This window comes from Sarcophilus harrisii, chromosome 2 (assembly GCF_902635505.1).
Source record: "Sarcophilus harrisii chromosome 2, mSarHar1.11, whole genome shotgun sequence".
Lineage (NCBI taxonomy): Eukaryota > Metazoa > Chordata > Mammalia > Dasyuromorphia > Dasyuridae > Sarcophilus > Sarcophilus harrisii.
In genome coordinates, this window is record NC_045427.1 from 305,647,541 (window position 1) to 305,664,969 (window position 17,429).

The 17,429-nt window shown below is 35.5% G+C and overlaps 1 protein-coding gene across 8 annotated transcripts in view; it reads right to left on the reverse strand.

Moving 5' to 3' along the window:
* The window catches only part of YLPM1 (YLP motif containing 1), an 80,608-nt gene that overhangs the window by 43,996 nt on the left and 19,183 nt on the right, over positions 1-17,429 (reverse strand). For all 8 annotated transcript variants that reach the window (XR_004232001.1, XR_004232000.1, XR_002770138.2 and 5 more), the window contains 6 exons: positions 10,706-12,910; positions 7,225-7,354; positions 6,318-6,702; positions 3,376-3,468; positions 1,403-1,598; positions 773-918 (listed from right to left, as the gene is read on the reverse strand). Coding sequence is in view for 5 of the 8 variants with exons in the window: in XM_031952517.1 (XP_031808377.1) it covers positions 773-918; positions 1,403-1,598; positions 3,376-3,468; positions 6,318-6,702; positions 7,225-7,354; positions 10,706-12,910 (3,155 nt within the window). In the remaining 3 variants the exon portion in view is untranslated. The remainder of the gene's footprint in view (positions 1-772; positions 919-1,402; positions 1,599-3,375; positions 3,469-6,317; positions 6,703-7,224; positions 7,355-10,705; positions 12,911-17,429) is intronic.

Here is a 17,429-nt window from a genome sequence, read left to right on the forward strand (position 1 = left end):
TAAGGAGAGAGAGAATTCCAGATATGAGGGAATGCCAGTAAAAAGGCAGGGAGATGACAAAGGGAATGCATGTACAAGGCATTTAACAAGTCAGTATGGCTGGACCAGAGTGCATAAAGTAATGTATAAAAACAATGGAGAAAAAAGAAGGGGTTAGGCTGTGTTTTAAATGGCAACATTCTATCGAAGCCACTGGAATTGATTGAGAAGAGGAGTGTCAAAAATGTGCCTTAAGAAAGTCAATCTGGTATCTGGGTAAGAGACCTATCAGGAGGTTCCTGTAATAGTCCAGGCAAGAAGTCTGGAGCAAAACTTGCCAGATAGCATAGAGATATAAGCTAGAACAGCTAACTGGAGTCATGGAGAGAGTTGCATAGAGATGATAACTGAATTCAAAGGGGCTGATGAAATCTAGTTTGAGTATAGAAACAAAAGACAAGCGGGCTCAGGATAGAACCTTGGGGAACTCCAGAGTTACCTGGCAAAAACAAACAACAATGTGGCAAAGCAATGTCATGAAAACCCAGAGTAAAGTATCAGGTGAAGAGACGAATTGTACAGAGAAATCCAGAAGGATAAGAAACAAGAATAGGCCACTAGATTTGGCAAGTGGAAGATCACTGATAACACTGGTAAGACCAGTTTCAACTGAGTGAAAAAAACCAAATGTAAATAAACTCCATTCTTAGAACTTAATGTATATTAACAATGAAAAAGTTCTCTCAATGTAAACATTTTCAGTGTCCTGGTATTTACTGAGGCATTTCTTTACCTCCAAACATGGAAGGTCCATGGTCATAAGCTGGCCTGTCAGTTTTACGTTCATATGAAGGTCTATCAAATCCACCACGTCTGGATGAGGAATGATCTTTTTTATCACGATAAGACTGTGTCCTAGAAGGTGTGATTGGAGGTGCCCTGATTTAAAAAAAAAAAAAAAAAAAAAAAAAAAGACAATTAGTGGCACTTGGTTTGTGAAATAACCATAACTCTTAACACCTATTATGTACATTTTACATGCCAAATATTCAGTTTTTGAACTGCTTTACTACACAGATCAGCTTTACCAGATTCATTCAAAAAAAGATTAAAAACTGCAAAGGTTATTTGGCCATTTTAAGTGTATACTGTTCTCATCTTTTTTCCTAAAATAAGGTTACCTCCTTTTTCCTCTAACAACTTTTACCTCCCCCCCATGGCTTATCATTCCAGAAAACATAAATACTTGCTTAACAAAAATGCATTCACAGTCCTTTCCCCACCCAAATAAATGTATATAATCTAAACATGCAGTTAAGTTTCTATAAAGCCTGACTAATTAACTGTGAAGCCTGAGTTTATAATAATCTTCATGGCTAATACAGCCATAGAATTCGTATAAAGAGAATTTTCTGCAACATACCGGTCTTCCCGAGGACGACGATCTCTGTCAAACCGATCACGATCATATTCAATAATGGCACGATCACGATCTCGGTCTCTGTGTGTTTCTCGATCTCTTTTAAAATCTCTATGATCTACCATGACATTGCTCTGACGATCAAAATAAGGTTCACGATCCCTATCTCTATCATAACGATCTCGTTGGCCTGGGTGCTCTGGAAAAACAAATAATGTGAAATTAACAAAATAGCCTCAAACCTATAATAAGGTTAAAGATGAAGTTAATCTACAGATTGCTTTTTTTTAATGAACTAAAATTTGAATTACTTTTCGATATCACAAACACAGATGTTAAAAAAGCAGTTGTAACCCTAACTCAAAAGGAAACACAATATTCCCATCCTGAAAGGTTTTTAAAAAGGTACATTTTGGGGCAGCTAGATGGTGGATAGAATACCAGCCTCGAAATCAGGAGGACCTGAGTTTAAATCCAGCCTGAGACATTTAACATCTCCTAGCTGTGTGACTCTGGGCATATCACTTAACGCGAATTGCCTCAATCAAAAATAAAAAAAAGGTGTGTGTGGGAGGGTACATTTCAGGGGCAACTAGATGGCACAGTGAATAGAGAGCAGACCCTGAAGTCAGGAGGATCTGAATTCAAACCCTGTCTTGGACGCTTGACACTTACTAACTCCAACTCATCAGTGTTGAAATAATTTATATTTATCCACCAGAAGAAATCCTCAAACTCCCAGAAATTCCATTCCTTTAAGGGAAAAAATGAACAAAAATCTATTTGCCCCACCCCTTTCATCTGCCCTACTATTATAGGCATCTCTACTTTACCTATTATTATACTATTCCCTTGTCTAGTTTTTACAACGCCCAAGCATTGACTACCTAACCAAATCCAAATTCTACAAATCTGACTTATCAGACTCGTCACCAAGCAAATAATAACAATACATAATAACCTTGGTCGAACATGAGCCCTCGTACTTATAACCCTAATCCTATTTATTGCAACCACAAACCTTCTTGGATTCCTTCCTTACTCATTCACCCCTACAACACAACTCTCAATAAATATCAGCGTAGCCATACCTCTTTGAACGGGCACAGTAGTACTAGGTTTTCACAATAAGCCAAAAGCTTCACTTGCCCACTTCCTACCACAAGGAACTCCAACACCTCTAATCCCCATACTAATTATCATCAAAATTATCATCGTACTCTAGCAGTACGACTAACGGCCAATATCACTCCTGGCCACCTATTAATCCACCTAATCGGCTCGGCTGCCCTAGCACTCATATCCATTAACATCATACTATCATCAATCACATTATCCTTTTCCTCCTCACGACCCTAGAACTGGACGTAGCTATAATCCAGGCCTATGTCTTTACCCTACTAGTAAGCCTGTACTTACATGACAATACATAATCATATAATCAACCTATAGCTATATGATGAAACCTAATGACCCACCAGACCCATGCTTACTACATAGTAAACCTTAGCCCATAACCACTCATAGGAGCCCTATCAGCACTCCTCCTCACCTCAGGAATAATTATATGATTTCACTTCCACTCCACACTCCTTCTCTTCATAGGAATCACATCAATACTCCTAACAATATTCCAATGATGACGAGACATTGTACAAGAAGGAACATTTCAAGGCCACCACACGCCTGTTGTCCAAAAGGGCCTAGGCTACGGTATAGTTCTTTTCATTACATCAGAAGTCTTCTTTTTCGTAGGTTTCTTCTGAGCTTTTTACCACTCAAGCCTTTCCCCAGCCCTAGAACTAGGAGGCTGCTGACCTCCTGTTGGAATCCATCCCCTTAACCCATTAGAAGTTCCACTATTGTGGACTATACACACTATATGTGTGACTCTAGGCAAATCATTTAACCCCAACTGCCTCACAAAAAAAAAAAAAAAAAAAAAAAAAAAAGATTCATTTCAGGGTATTTCTTACCTGTCTCAAAAGCTGATCTTTCTGGTAAGGGGTCAGGACGCAGAGTTATTCTCTCCCCATAGGGTATCTGTTCAACTTTATTGGTGGATATATCTAATAAGAAAGATTGGGAATAAAAATACTTAGTGTAACACTTAAGGCAGATAAATAACCTGGTAAGATTTAGATGCCATGAACTTTTTGGATGGGTTTAACACATTAACTTGTGTTTAAACCTTAAGACTGACTTCTAGGTGCATATTTTGTAATTTGCAAAAGGGAAAGAATAAAAGAGCTTTATAAAGACTTCTTTACTGATATGCTACCACTTCAGATACACATATACTATCCTACCATACAAGGTCTCTTCAACAAGAACTCCTGGGTTGTGTACCAAACCCAGAATCTGAGAAACCTGTATTACAAGAGCTAAAGTTTTTGAGAAGAATTATTTTTTCCAGGGAGGGGAAAAAAGAATTTCTTGGTTTTAAGATGTCAACTATATTTGCCCATTAGCTTTACTTCTTAAAAGATGGGACTCAGAAATGAATTCATCCACAAAAAAGTTATACCTCAACACCATCTTTTCAAAATGACATTCAAGTCTGTATTATATTGTATTTTAATTATTTGGATAGCTAAAATAGTATTATGGGCACTGAAACAACAAGACTAAACTATGCTTAGTAACATAAATTTCAGAAAGAAGGGAGGAGATGAGACATAGAAAGAAAGGCAGAAAGTGACACAGGACAGACCAGCACAAAGAAAGCTTGGTAATATCTTTGTTACTAAATTCCTATTCTCAAGATGGTGTGAAGGTGACCATGCAGTCTTCACAACTCTATCAGTAAAAGGCAAACTCTAGAAGGCCTCTAAAATTGTAGAAAGATTTCCAGTATGGTTTTAGCTCTACAGCCTGTCTGCTTTCCAAGGACTGCCCCAAATATGAAGAAAATCATCACTAACAGATGAGTCATTTGCTGATTTCAGGAGCCATGGCAACTTAAGAAATTAGTGCTTACAAACCAAATGTACAGTGTTCTAATTCTTATTCTGAGTCTGTCTCTCTCTCTCACACACACTCTCTCCCTCTCTCTTCAACCAAAAAAATATGACTTTTCCTGGACTGTTGATAAATCTAGAATCTACAAATCTGATTTGCCAGATGCTAATGCCCTTGGTGAAAATTTTTCTATCAATACATTAATTTCATGATTGTTATACAAATAAGACACAGCTAGATGGCAAGAGAAGACCAGGATACAAATCCTGCCTCAAACACTAAAGAGCTATGTGACCTTTTTCTGAATTAGTTTCCTTATTTACAAAATGAGAATAATAGTACCTTCTTTATTAGGGTTGTTGTGAGGATTAAATAACAGATGCAAAGGTTTGAATAAATGCTATTATTTTTTCTAATCATATGATATATTGTTTTTGAGTTGTTTATATTCTTCCTGCCTGAGAGTTACCTGTTATAATGGAGTTTTTTTTTTTTTTTGGGGGGGGGGGGGGGGGGGGGGGTTAAAGAACACAAAGAATATTTAGCAAAAAAACCCAACCAAACAATATGACATCACATATCATTTGCATACTCATAGCTTCCCCCCACCAGACATTCCATCTGTAAGGCACTCTCTCAGTTATTATTACTGTTATTAGTATTATTAATCAAGCATACCTGACCACCTGGCTTTGATTTTTAATCTTGTATTTAAACTTTGTTGTTATTATTGGTTTTTGCTACTGTTGTTCAGTCATTCAATACTGTCTTACTCTTCATGGATCATACTGTCCATGGGGTTTCCTCGGCAAAAATACTGGAGTGGTTTGTTTTTCTTTCTCCACTGAGTTAACAGAGGTTAAGTCATTTGCCCAGGATCAACATACCTAATATTTATATGTGAGTCATTTTCCAATTGATAAATTTAAAGGATACGAATAGGAAGTTTTCAGAAGAAATTAAAACTATCTATAGTAATATGAGGGGATGCCCATTGATTGCAGAATGGCTAAACAAGTTGTGGTATAATGATTATGATGGAATATTATCTCACTGTAAGAAAGGATAAGCAGGTTGCTTACATAAAAATCTGGGAAGACTTATATGAACTGATGCAAAGTGAAATGATCAGAACCAAGAGAATACTGTGCACAGTAACACTATATAATGATCAACTGAAATGATTTAGCTTTTCTTAGCAATACAGTGATATAAGACAATTCCAAAGCACTTATAAGGAAAAATGCTATCCTCCTCCAGAGAAAGAATACAGAATACAGAGAAAGAATCTGAATACAGATTGAAGCATACTTTTTTTTTTTAAATCATTTTTGAGGGTTATTTTTGGCCTGCATTTTCTTTTCTTTTCTTTTTTTTTTTTCCTAAGGCAATTAGGGTTAAGTGACTTTCCCAGGGTCACACAGCCAGGAAGTGTTAAGTATCTGAGGCCAGATTTGAATTCAGGTCCTTCTGACTTCAGCGCTGGTACTCTATCCACTGCACCACCTAGCTGCCCCTTGCATTTTCTTTTAAAACATAGCTAACATGGAAATGTTTGTTATGACAGCATATGCATAATCATATTGCTTGATATTGCATGGGGAAAAAGGGTAGAAAAAGGATTTGGAATTCAAAAATTTAAGAAGCAAATATTAAATTTTAGTATACATTAATTGAGAACAAAAATTAAGTGTTAAAAACAAAAACAAAAACAAAAAAGCAAAATAAGAATAGGAATCAAAAATCTGAATTTCAGAATTACTCCCAAGTGTTTTGTTTCACAATTTAATACAAGTAAACAACTAAATATATGGCAATAATATGATTACATATATTACAATAATATTATTAGGCTATTAGGTAGAAGTTATAAGAAGCCTACATCAGATATAGCAAACCTTTCTTAAGATTTCCCCTTATCTAATTCTAGGGATACAAGTCAATCACAGTTACTTACCACGGCCATGGCCATAATCCACTGTCTGCTGCACTGGAGGGGGTTTAGACATTGACTGCATAACAACAGGAATTGGGCTTGGAGGGGGAATAGAAGGATGAATAGGTGGTGCTTTCATTGCAACAGGTGGTGGACCTGTTTCTGAGGTATATTCTGAATTCAGTCCTTTATCTTCATTTGTATCCCAGAGTCCATGAAAAGAATCTTCATCCCAACGTTCTTGTTCCATAGCAGCAGGCTGTGGCTTTACCACAGGAGGGGGAGGTGGAATTGGGACAGGTGGCCTTGTTATAGGAATAGATGGTCTTGCTGATGGAGCAGACTGTCTCATCCCTGGAAGGGGTGGTTTACCCATAGGAGGAGGTGGCCTGTAGGAACCTGGAGGCTTTTCAAAGAGTAAAAAATTTACTAAGTATACAAATTGACTCCAAACTTAAGACACTTGGATTGTAATCAACAGTATAAATGTCTGTGATGGGTAGTCTTAGCCCTACAGTAAATTTATGACAAGGGCCATAAAGCAAAACAAATACCTCTGTACCCATTGCTCTCCTCCTTATAACACTTATCACTCCAATTCTTCCAGAACCATAGCAACTTTAAGTTTTGTCTTAAGATGTATCAAGAATATATATTAACATAGATCACATCTTATCCAAACTTTCTATCTTCTCCCCTACCTTACCCCAAATCCTTGCAGAGTACTCTGCACAGAATAAGCAGAGATTATTGCCAGAGTGTAGAATGCTGCTTCAGTAAGCAATCACAAATTACTATTATGAACTTCTGTTACTTTTTCATTTATATTGAGTAAAGGGTCAAGGAAAGAAAGAAAAGAAACAGGATTTCACGTACTTAATGATTTTTTGCTAAGCTTACAACCATGAAAATACATCTTATTTCTTACCTGAAAGATCCCAGGGGGCCGTGCAGATGTAGTCTGCAATCTTGGTGGCTCAGGCGGTGGCAGGGGGAGGTCAGGTGCCTGTGGCTCAGCAGCAAAATCTTTGAGTTTTTGAAGCTGTTCTTTCTGTTCTCTGCATGTACATTGTCAGAAATGGTCATGTCCTGTCTTATTCCTTTTGTAAAATACTTATGATTGATGCTCAAGGATAAAATTTACAACTTTCTATAGTACCCACAGGGGAAAAAAAAAATTAGAATACCCCAACACAAAAGGACTTCCCAGATAATAATCTCTGCCTCAAGACAGGTCACTAGCTAAACCACTGAAAACCAATACGTATTTTCTTCTTAAGAAACCATTAGAATAAATTGTACAATCCCATTTTAATGTTTTGATAATCAAGTGTTCTTTGCTGATTTTGATCCTTCATTTCTAAACCCATTTCTTCTTGTTTATCTTTCTACCCAAAGATTAAACATAAATTGGTTTTATTCCATAAAAAAAAAAAAAAATTAACTAAAGAAATTTATGCTTCAGCTGATATATCCTTAGGTTTCTTGACTCAATCTTTCTTTACAGAAGTCTTTTCCTATCCATTTGATTTTCTTTGGCCCAAAACTTGTGCCCCGAAGCCAGACATAATTTAAAAGGATTTTGGGGCCTTCTAATCCACACTTCTTTTAATATAGATCAGTATTGTGCTGACTTTCCACAACAGCAATACAATGTTTCCCTGTATTAATTTTAAGCATTATGATTAATTCTTATTCTGTATTTGTGTGTTTGGATGAAATAAAAATAACTATAATTACAAAGAGCTGAGATGAAATTAGCAGATAAATTCACTTTATATCCAATATTTCTATATTAAATTCAGAAAAAAAATAATTTTCAGGTATATCAAAGGTAATACTGCTTTTCAGAAAAGCATAAATAATCCAGTGTGGTATATTTAGCAATGAGTGGAAATTATTTAATTAAAAAATGAAACTTAAAGCAGCTATTCTTCAAAAGTTAAGTGATCAAATGATATTATAGTTCTCAAAAGAAAAGCTGCAGAACTGTTAGCAACTATATGCAAGAATGATCCAAGTAATTAATAATAAAAGAAATGTAAATCAAAACAACCCTGAAATTTCACCTCAACACCTTGCAATTTTGGCAAAGATAACTAAAGTTGGAAATAGCATTAGAATGGTTTCAGAAAACAGATACATTGGTACACTGCTGGTAGAACTATGAATCAGTACATTACAATTTGGAAAGCAAACCAAGTAACTAAAATGTTCATACCCTTTGACCCAGATTTTCCACTGCTAGATTTATACTCTATCATAGAAAAGTCACCCTATACATCTAAATATTTAGCAGCATTTTTTTGGTGTAATAACCAAAAAACTAGAAACTGAGGAATCCATCAACTGAGGAATAGCTAAAAAAAACAAACAAAAAAACCCCCTGCAATATGCAAATAAAATGGAATACTATTGTCTTGTAAGAAATGACAGATATGATGAAAACAGAGAAACCTAAAAAGATCTACATGAACTGACAATGGGCTAAGTAAACAGAGGCAAGAAAACAACGTGCACAATAACTACAACAGTGTAAATAGACCAACCACAACAATAAAAAAAAAAAAATCAAAGTGAATGCTGCAAAATTATGAACAAGTCATGTTTCCAAGTAAGAGACACAAGAAGATACCTTTTCACCCTACTCTCTTGCAGAAGCAGGAGGTCCATCAATGTGATTGATCACATATTTTCAGAATTTTACAACATACTGATCAGTTTAACTTTTTTTCCTTTTTCTTTTCTTTTTTTTTTTGGTCCTTAAAAATATTATTATATAAGGTGGCTTTCTGGGAAGGGAAGTGATACTGGGGAAAATTTTAATACTGATTTAACAAAAAGACAAAAATAAACACTTAGATCTAAAAAATAACACTTGCTCAGGGTTAAAAGGGAAACAGCAAATAAGAATGTATTATCAATGTTCTATACCACACATCTCCTTTTTCTTCTCTTCCCTCTCTCCCCCCACCTTATTCCAAGAGTTCAAAAGGAAAAAGAACCAGGCATTTTTCTAAAATATACTTTCTAAACTCTAAAATGTTATTCTCTTGAACTCATGATGTCTATAACAGATTTTTCTAGTCAATAATTCAAGATGGACAGTCTCTTCATTTTTCCATATTGTGATTTTGTATTAACTTATCAATATTAATTATTCTCTTGTCCCAGAACTTCAGCTGTGTTCTTAACTGGTATAATCTATAACTGGTAGTCTGAATTAGCAACATTTAGAAAATGTTGCAAATTCCTTGAGGGAAAAGATTGTCTTTTCTTTCATTAATTATATCTCCAGCAATTAGTATAGTACTAAGCACATAATAAGTGCTTAATAAATGTTTACTGGACAATTGGATTGGATGTTCTCTCATATTCTCTCATACCCAACATAAAAGAAATGGCCATCTGAAAGAATAAATTATTCATTAGAAAAAAATAAAAAGGTAATGATGTCATGACTCAAAAGAAATATGAGCATTAAAAAGTCAAATACAGAAAAACACAGTCAATTTGTTGGCAAGAGATCAATAAAGACCAAATAATAATTTTTAATTTTTGCATTTTAGGGTATAAACTTGTAACTCACATGGATCACTTCAATTCAAAAACTCATGAAAGGCACTGTGCTAGGAGTGTGCTACTGGAGATACAAAGATGAAAAATGGCAAGTTTCACCCCTTAGTTTATAATCCTGTTAGGGAGTTGGGGAAAAAAGGAAAACGGGAACACAAATTGTCTCTGACAAATTAGAATATGAAAAATGCACGGATGGCATAAATTTTAGAGTACAAAGAATGATATACACAAATATATTTCATATTAATATTCCACTCTTGTCCTAGAGCTTGAAGGCAGGAAAGGGCAAGTAGTACAGACTAGCTGAAAAATTTCTATTTTTGTAAACAGTCACCAAAAAAAAAAATTAAAAAATTTTGAAGGCGCAATATAGTCAGTCATGATCTGTAACTTAGGAAGATTACTTTGGCAACAATGAGATCAATTAGAAGGCAGAGATTCAGAAGTAGGGATACAAGTTAGAAGGCTATGACAACAGTCTAGGCAAGAGATAGAGACCTCAACTAAGGGTGGTAGCCATAGAAATAAAGGAATAGCACAAGAGAGATTGTGGTCAGAAGTAAATAGACAATCACTAAATTTATTTTCTGTTCAAATGCCTATAATTCTATAAAAACATTACCCTATCCCCATATAGTCCCATCAAATATTCAACTGGGAATATATATATATCATAGAAAAATTTTTATCTCCCATAAAAATGCTAGTACCAAACACTAAACTAAAACTACTTGAAAAAAGATAATTCCCACAAAGTATATCAGATCATTCTTTAGAAAAGTTAAATTTTTTTTTTTGACTCGAGAAATTATCTTCAGTAGGTAACTTACCGTAGCATCTTCAATTCTTGTGCAGCTTTCAAAATTATTTCATGCTGCCGTTGACTGAGGACCATTACACCTCCAATAGACTGATCAGAGTCTAAGTTTCCCTCTGATCCCAACATTTCAGAAGAATGGTGTGACGAAGGAAGAGGTGGCATATGATCCCCCATAGGGGAATGTCGGTCTACATCAGATGGGTACCATCTGTCTGACAATCGTTCTCTCTCCCAATCCATTCGCTCAGGAAGGTAATCCCGTTTTTCCCGCCAAGTTTCTCCTCTCTCAGGATATTCTCGAATTCTTAATTCCCCCCTATCACGAAGGTCCCGATCATACATGTGATCTCTATCTCTTTCATCTCTCCATCTATCATCTCGATATCTATCCAAAGGTGGAAGAGGAGGCAGAGGAGGCAAAGGTGGAAGGGGGGGAATATCACGTTCATGAAATTGTGATTCTTGGTCATCCATTGGTCTCATGTAATCTCTGTCCCATTCTCTATCCAATTCTCGATCATACATATCCATAGGTCTTCCCATCCGGTCTCTGTCCCTGTCCCTGTCCCTATCTCTGTCCATGTCCCTGTCCATATCCCTGAAGTCACGATCCATATCACGATCTCTATCCCAATCATCCCACCATGGTCCTCGCCGATCAACATCATGGGACCGAGATGGTGGCAATGAAAATCTGTCCTCTCTGTTGTAAGGATCTACATCATCTTGATAATCTGGTTCACATTCTCTCCAGTATCTTTCTCTGTCCCAATCATCAAGTCTTTCCCTTTCCAAAGGAGGAACATTTCTACCATCTAATGGAAAGTCTTCATGCCCTCTATCCTCTCCATGATTCCAGGGAGCTCGAGAGGCTTCATCTCGATGATAAGGGGGCATTTTTTCTCCATCTCCAATTCTAACTGATTTATCTACATTAGAATCTAATCTGGGAATACCTTTATCCCGACCAAATTCTGGTCTGCCCAGTCCTCTTTCCCGACTTCCAGGGCGTCGAGGTGGTCCTCTCTCTCTGCTTCCAGCCCTGTGGAGTGGAGGTCCTCTCTCCCGGCTCCCCGCCCTTCTAGGAGGTCCTCTCTCTTGACTGTTGGCTCTTCGGGGAGGTCCTCTTTCTCGGCTACCTGCTCTCCCCCTATCCTGTATGTCTGTCTGACCTGGAATTTTTTCCCTACCACTTCCCAGCCTCCCTAACCCTCTATCTCGACTGCCTGATCGTCTTCCCATCACCCTCTCTCGACTACCTTCTTGTCTGCCCATTTTCTCTCGACTCTCTTCTCTTCTGCCTATCACCTTCTCTCTAATGTCTTCTGGTTTGCCCATTCCAGGACCTTGATTGATTATTTGTCCTCTCCCTCTATTTGTCAAATTCTTATCCCTCATGTCTTCAATTCTTCCTTGTCCCCTACCTCTGTAAGATGAACTGCTACCTCTATTGCCTTCTGGTCTATGATCTCTGTTATCTAGCCGAGGCAAACCTTTGTCCTGGTTATTTTCTAATTGGGGGATACCAACACTGACAGATTTTAAATCATTATTTGCAGTTAACGATGGAATAGGTGGTGGTCCTCCCCCATCCATTCCTCCTGTTCGTGAAGGGAAAGTTGATTGAATAGATGAAGACTTGTTTGCAAAAGGTTTCTGGCATTGTCCAGGTATAGATTGACCAGTTTTGTCTATTTGTTTCTCCATATTTTGAGAATTCTGGTTCCAGTTAGAAGGATCATTAGGTCCTGTTTGGACTTCAGTTTGGGGAACATCATGCTGAGTATCTTTTAGTTTCTCATTGGACTGAAATGACTTAGAATCCTTCACATCTGCAGAAAGAGAAAATGGAGTTGGCGACATTCTGTTCTTTTGTTGACCAGTGCTGGGGTCTGTTAAAGAGTCTTTGTTTCCTAGATGAGATTCTGCTTGTGATTTGGGTGGATGCTGCTGTTGCCCATAAGGTGGCTTAGAACCTCTCCACTGTGGTCCACTTTGTCGAGGGCCCTGAGAAGTATTTGGAGAAATATAAAATTGAGATGCTGGCCCCCGGGGAATTGTCCCCCATTTGCTTTTAGATCCACCCTCTGGATGGTGCCCTTCATATTTGGGTCTTGGCCCATCTGAGCGATGTCCTTCAAAACGAGGTCCTTTAGGTCTTGGTCCTTCACATCTTGTTCCGGGTGCATCAAATCTTCCCCGAGGACCATCAAACCTATAAACAAAGTAAGATACATTTAAAGAAATCTGAATCAGTTAAGGCAGAAAAAAAAAAATACATGTTTAATACATTTATCTTATATGTGTTATAAAATCAAAAATATTTTTTCATTAGTAGTTTCAATGAAGATAATACACTTAACTTCCATCTTGGAATCAGCAAGCTTGACAAACTATGGCCCACAGACAACTCTAGAACAATTTTATATGTATATATGTACAAGTATATATATATATTTGGCGAGACAATAGTGGTTATACGACTTGCTCAGGGCCACACAATTAGTAAGTATCAAGTGCCTGAGGTGAGATTTGAACTCGGGTCCTGATTCCAGGGCAGTGCCCTATGCACTGCACCACCTACCTGCCTCTTAGAACAATAATATTAAATATGTCTTAAGAGAGATTTTTAAAATCTTGCCATCCAATTTCCTAGAAAATAAGTATCATCACTATATATATGAATAATAACTAAACAATACAGAAATGTATGGTTTCTAATAACCAAAAAGGACAGAATTTATACAATGACAGCAAAGTCCATTCATTTTAAAAACAATAATCTCCAAAGCCATTATGATATAAGTTGCTACTGAAAAAAATGGGAATTAAAAGTTAGATCATTTTTAATACTTTTAATAATACAGTGTCATTTTATTAGTTCTTAAAGATAAAAATGTTGCTAATTTAGCACTAAGGTTTAGGATATTATTTCGAAAAAGGAAATTGGAGTCACATTTCATAAACTCAGTTTAGAACTTTCAGAAAAAGAAAAAAGGAACAGGTTAGATAATATGCTGACTGGAAAGAAAATATTACTTTGTCTTATAAAATAGATCAGCTCTCTTAAAATGGAATCTTTTTTGGTGAAATTTCAAGTACATTTATCTGAAGTACAAAAAATGTTTCTCTACAAGGCAAGAATTTTATAAAGAAGGGATCTGGCAGGGAGTCCCTATGATAAGAAAAAGGCAATTCAAATACAATTAATATTCATGAGACAAGATGTATTAGAATGGTAAGACAAATTAAGAAAAATGAGTTCTGGTCAGAGCATTCTACCTATCACCAGTAAGTTCTAAGAACTAAGGCAAGTCAGTTAAACTCTTTAGGATTCAGAGGGATTGTACAATTAGATGATTTCAAGGACTGTGATCACTAAAATTCTAAGAGTATACAGAAGCTAAAATACAACTGGCATGATCCTGGATTAATGATGAGACATATAAAATTTTATAAATAGAGTTTTTTAATCATAGAAATTATGAGTATAATTGGATATAAAATGCATATTGTGCTTGAAATAATTATCATGCTTAAGAGTTGTGTTTTAAACATATTTTAAATGAAAAGTAATTAAAACCCCAGTTTGGAGGAAACAAAAACTTTCTTTTCATATACTATTAAAATCAGGCTTGTGACTAATCTTGACTCTAAGGAGGAGACAAAAAACTTTCATAAAGATGCTGGACACAAATACAGAAAGCTATAAACACTCACACACAGTCTATTTCAATTGATTCTGTAACTAAGAAAAATTTAATGGAGAGAGAATAGTTATAGTTCAGGAAAAGATAGTTTGGTAAAAGATTTTTAAAAAAATCAAAAAAAACAAAATACAAAGTATTTTTTTTATTTGTATTTTGTTTTATTTATAAATATTTATTCAAAATCAAAAGGTGGTTTATCTCTTTTCCAAATGTAAACTATGGTGGGGGAAAAAAAGATGTTTTTCTGATTGATGAAGCAGAACAAGTTCATTAAATCAAAGTTCACATACATGGTTCCTTGTCATTGTTATGTTTCAGAAGAAACTAAAAAGTGACAAAGGAACATGAATACTATAATTCAGTACTATACTGTCTTTGCCTACAGAAGTTGTGGCTGTGATTATTGTTGTAATTCCTGAAGGAATGAAAACCAGCTGCCATTCTGCAGTTATGGTCTTAGAGAGTTGCCTACAGCTTTGGAAAGTTAAACAACTTGCTCAGAGACACAGAGCCAGGACAGAGGTGTTGAGGCAGAATCTGAATCCAGAACCAGATTGTCTATAGCAACTCTGTCATTCTGCCTCTCATGAGATAAAGACAGCAGACTTATATACAAAACTACAGTAAGATTTTAACATATAAAAGAGGATAAAGGCTCATACATCTCATAAGCTTTATATTTAAGCAACAAGAATAATTAAAAATTAAAAAAAATTTTTTTTAATTGATTGATTTGTATGTAGGACCAGAAAGTCAGATCTCCAGTGGGGGAAGGGACCTCAGAACCATGTAGTACAACCCATTAGTTTCATAAATGAGAAAAGTGAGGCTAAAGGATGTTAAGTGATTTCCCTAAGTTATTTGGCAGAAAATAGGGTACTGATTTTGAGTGAAAAAGTTCAAATCTCTCTCAGGCCCTTGATAGCGACAGGAACTGGGATGAATAACAATCTCTCTCTACCTCAGTTTCTTCATCTGTAAATGTTTCTCCAAACCATTATGTCTCTGAACTCAGGTTTTCTAATTTTATACTTTAACTTGTTAAGTCATATTCATTTCTTTATGACTTCCTCAACCCCAAATATTCCTTATAACAAGGATTTTTAAGTTTAAAAAAATAAAAGCAGTTTTGCAGCAAAATAGCTAATAAGTGATAGGCAATATTCCACACCCACAATCTCCCTTTTCAGCAATGGAGAAAAAAGCACCATCAATTTGTCTTTATGATGAACCTCAGTAATAATAATTAAACAGTATTCATTTTTGTTTATTGTTCTTTTGTTATTGTAAGAAAAAGAATAATGCTTCCTGGTTCTTTTTACTGTATTTCCTGTCAGTTCAGAAGTCTACTCTTGTGTCTCTCAATTCCTCATAGGCATTGTTTCTATAGAATACTTTGTTTTCTTTACATTTATGCATTCTTAATGTAATCCATAAACTTTTTTTTAAACAAATATTTTGGGAACTAAATTTCAATATAATTAATTTTCTTTGTAATTCTGTATCTTTTTCACTATACACAAAAAATATTAAGAAACTCCTGCTTTATATTCATGTTACCACAGTTTAATTATTCCTCAATCAATGGGCACATGCTTTGTTTCCAAGTCTTTGATACCACAAAAAGTTCTGCTAAGAGCTTCAGTTTCTTGGTATACATGAGATCTTGATGTTTTAATAATAAACTTGATGTTTGCACACCTGCATTTTTGATTTCCTTCACAAGCTAATTGTACAATATTTCAGAGTCTGATTCTTTTTCTATAGCAAAATAACGTTTTGGTCAGGTATACTTATTGTGTATCTAATTTATATTTTAATATATTTAACATCTACTGGTCATCCTGCCATCTAGGGGAGGGGGTGGGGGGGGTAAGAGGTGAAAAATTGGAACAAGAGGTTTGGCAATTGTTAATGCTGTAAAGTTACCCATGTATATATCCTGTAAATAAAAGGCTATTAAATAAAAAAAAAATAAAATAAAAAATAAAATAAACTTGATGTTTAATTAATTAATGTAATTAATAATCTTGGGAATATAAACCTGGCTGTGGGATCTCTGACCCAAAAGATATGGACATTTTAATCACTTCTTTAATCACTATCTTTCTATCTGTTGTTACCTTTGTCAATTTGTTGAATGGGAACTGAAAAATCAGATTTCATATTTATTTTATATTGTTTCCATTCAGTGATTTAGAGCCATCTTTCATGTGGCTATTAAAGCTTTAAAATTCATGGCCTTTTTTCCTAGACCTTATGTCTTATTTATATGAGTAATTCCCAGTGAATAAACTTCTCATTCAATGACGATCTACACCTTCACTATTGGAAAAGTGAGAAAGTTGCCTTACAGAGCCAAGAACAGTCAATTGGTACAATAAATAGAGCACCAGATCTGGAGTCAAAAAGACCCAAGTTCAAATACGACCTTAGGCACATATAAGCCACGAGACCCTGGACAAGTTACATGACCTTTGTTTGCTGTAGTTTCCACATGTAAAATGGAAATGAAAATCATAATAACACCTATTTCCTAGGTGCTGTGAGGATCAAATGCGATAACACTGTACTTAGCACAGTGCCTAGCACAAAACAAGTGCTATATAAGTTATATATATATATATAAACTGGTTATATAAATGTCAGCTATTATCATATCATTAGAGCTGTGTTAATTTTTCATTAGAGCTGTGTCAGTTTTTCATGCCATTTTCATGTGGCAATTTTTCATTGCTAGCTCTATGGCAAAGTGAATAGAGTATCAGGTATAGAATCAGGAGGATCTAAGTCCAAATTCACTAGCTATGTGATCCTGGCCAAGTCACTTGACTTGCGAGTACTCCAGTTATCTTTGCCAAGAAAACTCCAAATGGCCTCACAAAGTCAGGCATGACTGGAATGACTCAACTACAATTATTCTCTATATATCTCTTGGATAACAGATTCATAGCAGAGATATTTGAAGCAAAAAATTTTCCCTAATAATAGAAAAATGCTCTGGAATGCCATTTATTGCTCTCT